This window comes from Myotis brandtii, unplaced genomic scaffold, assembly GCF_000412655.1.
Source record: "Myotis brandtii unplaced genomic scaffold, ASM41265v1 scaffold915, whole genome shotgun sequence".
NCBI classification, from domain to species: domain Eukaryota; kingdom Metazoa; phylum Chordata; class Mammalia; order Chiroptera; family Vespertilionidae; genus Myotis; species Myotis brandtii.
Window position 1 is genome coordinate 1121061 of NW_005371769.1, and position 4510 is coordinate 1125570.

Below are 4510 nucleotides of genomic sequence, written 5' to 3' on the forward strand. Positions count from 1 at the left end.
CCTGCATGTGTTCTAGAACTCTCTAGAAGGCAGACCTCTGCTCTCTTCCCATGAAGAGTTGTTGCCTGCTCTGCTGCAAGGACAGCTGGGCGAGCGCAGTGTGTGCTATGCAGACTTCATCACGGGAAAAGGCGGTGGCAGGAGGGTGTGGCGAAGGGTAGCCTCCGACCACCTGGGTTCTGTCTAGATCCCTGCTCCAGGCGGCAGGTGCGGACACACCCATGGGCCCCCAAGCCTTGGAGTGCAGACTCTGCTGCAGTTCCAGGACAGGGTGGATGCTGAGAGCAGCCGCTCAGGGTCAGCAGACCCTGGCACAAGACACTCGGTACCAAGCACTGTTGGCCTGCTGGGAGGCAGGGTGCCAGGCATGTCTTCAAGGGCCTGAAGAAATGGGTCTGGCACAGGCCAGCCTCCAACCTGATGCTGGGCGGCCTCTCAGCACAGGGTCCTGGACGGGCTGCAGCGAGTTCTGACTTCCTGCTCCCAGATGGTGGGAAGGCTGCTGGGTGGGCGGGAAGCTGTCCTGTCTGTCGGTGCGCCAGCTGGCCTCTCCATCACTTGGTGGACTTCTGCTGTGCACAGAGTCACAGCTGGCACATGCAGACATCCAGCGGGAAGGAGGCGCAGCTGTGCCTCGTTTGCTCTCCCATCTGAGGGCCTGTCGGTCACGTCACACCCCGCACCTGCTACGAGCTGCACCTACATTGTATCAGGTGAGTGGAGTCCATCTACAGACTTCCTACTGTAGCCAAAGTAACTGATTTTGGTATGAAAATCACACAAGCCCAGGTTGCTTTCTGTGCTTTAATGTTCCCCAGGCCCCCGGCCCGGCCATCAGCTCCTGTCGGGCCTCCCCTCCACTCACTCGTTTGGTCTGTTTGCAAGTTACTCGATAATACAAAAATAACCACAAATTCTGTGTCTGGCATATAAAAACTGAGCAAAAATTATCCCATCGCTCATTACCTTAAAACAAAACATCTTGGAAAAAATACAACATAGGTTTTTAACTTCTGCAGTATTTTTTCATATAAAACACTAGTAAAATAGGCTTCTTAGAAATTAAATAGTGAAATATCAACCACATTATACACATCGTTACAGTACAAGTGATGAGGCCAAGTACCCAGCTGTGTCTCAGGGCTGAGGGAGGGGCCGCTGCATGCGGCCTGTGTGGCCTTTCTTCTGAGGTCGCAGTCACTTGAGCAAGAGCAGCGGACAGATGGACAGATGGCCCAGTGGGAAGACTGGTGCTCCTGGGCGGGCGGGGACAACGGCGTTACTGCTCATTCCTCCAGGTCTCTCTGTCATGTAGGCTGTAGCTCAGGCCGCTGGTGCAGAGAGCAGCGGAACTGACACAGAGCGCACTCAACCTAAGCCGGTGATCCTTTTTCTAGGGGTGTGGGTGCCACAGATCCCCAGATCCCAGGGCAGGCAGCAGGGGCCGAGCACCTGACCCCTGCCAGCCCTTCTCTGAGGAGCATCTAAGTCCGGCGCCGCTTGGCAGCACTGGGGCTGGAGGGGTTGCTGTTGGCGGTCAGGACCTTGTCGGTGACTCGGCTGCGCTTGCGCTTGTCCACCCCTTCCTTGGCCCCCAAGTCTGAGGAGTTCTTGTCTCTGTCTTTGCTGCACTTTTCGGTTGCTTTCCCCAAGCTTCCTGAAGATGAAAAAACTGGGAAATAAAATCATTTGGCTGAAAACAGAATATCCAGAATTTTATTTCATCTTCTTGTTCAGTTAGAAAATTCTGTATCTACACATATGACGCTCTGAACCCACAAGCTTCTCCTGAGCTGGGGGCGCCCGCCCGGCCCACAGAGCACCTGGTCCTCCTGAGGACGTGCCCACCATGGGGGCCTCGGGCACCACACGCTCAGGCTGCAGGACCCGCCCTGGCCGCCACTCACGCCTGTGCTGCAAGGTGGAGCCAGCTTTTGCTACTCAGAGTTTGTCCTGTACTGAGGCCTCTGGCACTGCACACTGGGTCCACCTGACTGGGCCCGCCGGTGCCCGGGGCCGCCCTGTGGTTCATTCATGGTGTCGGCCACACGCACGATGTCCATGCCCGGCGAGGCTCCTGCCCGAGCAGATGGAAGCTGCCTTTCAACTGCTGGACCAGACAGAGTAGCTGTGGCTGCAACGGGCTAGAAATTCAGGCTGGGGACCTGCGCTGCGCCCTGTGGGAAGGCCTTGCCAGGGGTGGGTGCTGTGTCCCCCGGGACCCCGGTGGAGGGACGGGAGAAGCTACACACTTACCATCATCGGCTCCATTGTGGGGGTCCATGTCTTCCTTCATTTCCTCCTTCATTTCCTCTTCAATGGTCACTTTTCCTGTGGGGAGACAGCTGCCTTCCCTGAACGCCCACACTACTGGGTGACTACGCCTGGCCCAACCTGGGGTGGCTCAGGCTGGGGCTGCTCCCGACCACCTGGGTGGGCCGAGCATCACAGGCCAGAGACCCTCACTCCTCCCGGAGGCTCATGCCCTTGCCCACCTCCCGCCTTTCCTAATTCCCAAACCTAACCTGTCCAAGTCTCACCTTCGCGGACTTCTTGAATGATTTCTTCCGGGAGGACGAAGTTCCTTTCTGGATTCGGGAATGGAAGGATCTCAGACTCGTGCTGATGGCAAATATAGGAAGTTTAATTTTTTTAAGAAACAAAAAAGGTGTGATTTTAGCAAGTGACGAAAAATGTGTAAGAGCCACTTCAGGAGCACCCTGTGAGTGCACAATGTTGCCCTGAGGCTGCGGAGGTGGGCAGGCGACAGACCAGGGAAGGCACAGCTCCAGCGCCAGCCAGGGCAGGGGTCTTGGTGGGAAGAATGCTGGTCAGTGTCACCTGACATGTGCTGGGCCGCATCCCTGCTGGCACACACCTCAGGGCAGGGCAGCGGCAGCCCAGCAGCCTGGAGACAGGGCATGTGGGCTGGGAAAGCCACCCCACAGAAAGCAGGTAAGGAGCGCAGAGACCCAAGGCCCTGTGGCTTGTCAGGCTCCACCTGTCCTGCAGGTCACGTGTGCCAGAAGAGACAGACCCTGATACACGGAACACCAGACGAGGGAAGGTGAGTTGGTGGGAGGGGATTCGGGAAACGGGCTTCCACCCGCCACCCACATGGGAGCCATGTCAAGCCAGGCGGCCCGCTGTCAACGTGCTGATCAGCATCTCCAGCTGCGGTGATCCACCGGCTGCTGGTCCCCCTGCTCACTCTGTGGGTAGGGTCCAGGGACTTGTGCTAACAAGGGCCAGAGTGGTGCTGGGGTCTAGGCAGTGCCATCCCTGAGGTCTTGCCCAGGCCTGAGTGACAGGCCATGACAGGAAGAGGGAGAGGGCTGCTGTCCTGAGCTGAGAGCCCGGGTGTACCCTGCAGCTTCCTGGGGCCTGTCATGTGGGCCCCCCGCGTGAGTGTCTGTGCCTCAGAGCTTCCTGCCTGCCTCCCCAGGGACACCAGGGGCTCCCCAGGACAGGACTCTGCTGCTCTCATCTCCATGTCCCACCTCTGGCCCCAGCAGCCTGAAGTCAGGGTGTGGGAAGTGCCTGGGGACCAGGTGACCCCACAGATGACACACGTGGGAGCTTTGCTGAGTGCAGGCCTGCCTCGGCCCTGCATCCAAGGTCACCCCTGAAGGACCCCTCTAGTGCAGCAGCTGACCCTCACAGGGGCTGTGCATAAACGGCAGCCAGCCCCAGGGCACAGCTGTGACCCATGACAAGCAGAGGCAGAGGACTTGCCCGAGGTCGACAAGAAGCCGGGACAGCACAGGATCTGGACAGGAGGCAGGGGGCTGGCAAGCCTTTCCTGACACAGCTTAGGCTCCTGCCTTGACCCAGGTGCCCCGACCCCAGGTGGGTGCCCTCCTCTGATCTGCTGCTCCTCTGTGGGGAACACCTGTCCCTTTGGCCCTCCTGGTTACCTAGGTAACCTGGCCTGACACCCTGCCTGTCCGGTTCTCACAGAAGCCACCACATCACCTTAACCTGACCGGAATGTGGGCACCAATCTGCCTCGAGCACTCCTGGGACCTCCCATAAGTCAGATGCCCCCGTGAGGGCCCCCTCCCTTGGGCCTGGGCTCGGCGTTACCTCCCTGGAGAGGCTTTCACTCATCACCCATCTACAGTCGGTTCTGCACGGTAACCAGCGGTCATCACTAGGTCTGTGCTTTCTTGAACCCCACTCGGAGCTCCCTGGTTGAATGAATGGTCCCCAGGAGGACGCGGGCGCTCTGAGGACAGACCGAGGTCTGGAGGGCTCGGCCTTGGGGGACTGGGAGGGCGGGGTCCAGCTCACCAGCGCCTGCATGTCATACATGGTGCTCAGGTGGTCCCAGATGACCTTGGACGGCACCTGCCTGCCGATGTTCTGGCTGAACTTGTCCCTGATACAGATCATGTGGAAGTGCCGGTTCACACCTGCGGGGAAGGCTCCGGTTGGAGGGCGAGAGGAGGAGGGGCAGGCGTCGGTGGGGAAGGGGCAGAGGCGGGGCGCGGGCAGGGCAGGGCAGGGT

At 59.2% G+C, this 4510-nt stretch overlaps 1 protein-coding gene across 3 annotated transcripts; it reads right to left on the bottom strand.

The window, feature by feature from the left end:
• Positions 1 to 790: 790 nt before the first annotated feature.
• On the bottom strand, positions 791 to 4476 carry MRGBP (MRG/MORF4L binding protein). Of its 3 annotated transcripts, none has more exons than XM_014532850.1 (5): positions 4294 to 4476; positions 2541 to 2622; positions 2257 to 2331; positions 1908 to 2107; positions 1582 to 1657 (listed from the first exon to the last, which is right to left on the bottom strand). In XM_014532850.1, exons 1-4 carry the CDS (start codon positions 4393 to 4395, stop codon positions 1938 to 1940), a joined length of 429 nt encoding a protein of 142 aa, XP_014388336.1. In that variant the 5' UTR covers positions 4396 to 4476; the 3' UTR covers positions 1582 to 1657; positions 1908 to 1937. The 3 variants fall into 3 exon arrangements, with proteins under 3 accessions (XP_005885640.1, XP_014388336.1, XP_005885638.1); XM_005885576.2 differs by having other exon boundaries at positions 1908 to 2110; XM_005885578.2 differs by lacking the exon at positions 1908 to 2107 and having other exon boundaries at positions 791 to 1657; positions 4294 to 4473.
• Positions 4477 to 4510: the final 34 nt, after the last annotated feature.

What these genes read in the sequence shown, in the direction of transcription:
- MRGBP (XM_005885578.2), bottom strand. Translation starts at nt 4,395, where the DNA reads ATGATCTGTATCAGGGACAAGTTCAGCCAGAACATCGGCAGGCAGGTG. An exon ending in CATTCAAGAAGTCCGCGAAG is followed by an intron (nt 2,332 to 2,540) that starts GTGAGACTTGGA and finishes GTCTCCCCACAG; the next exon opens with GAAAAGTGACCATTGAAGAG. An exon ending in CCACAATGGAGCCGATGATG is followed by an intron (nt 1,658 to 2,256) that starts GTAAGTGTGTAG and finishes TTTCATCTTCAG; the next exon opens with GAAGCTTGGGGAAAGCAACC.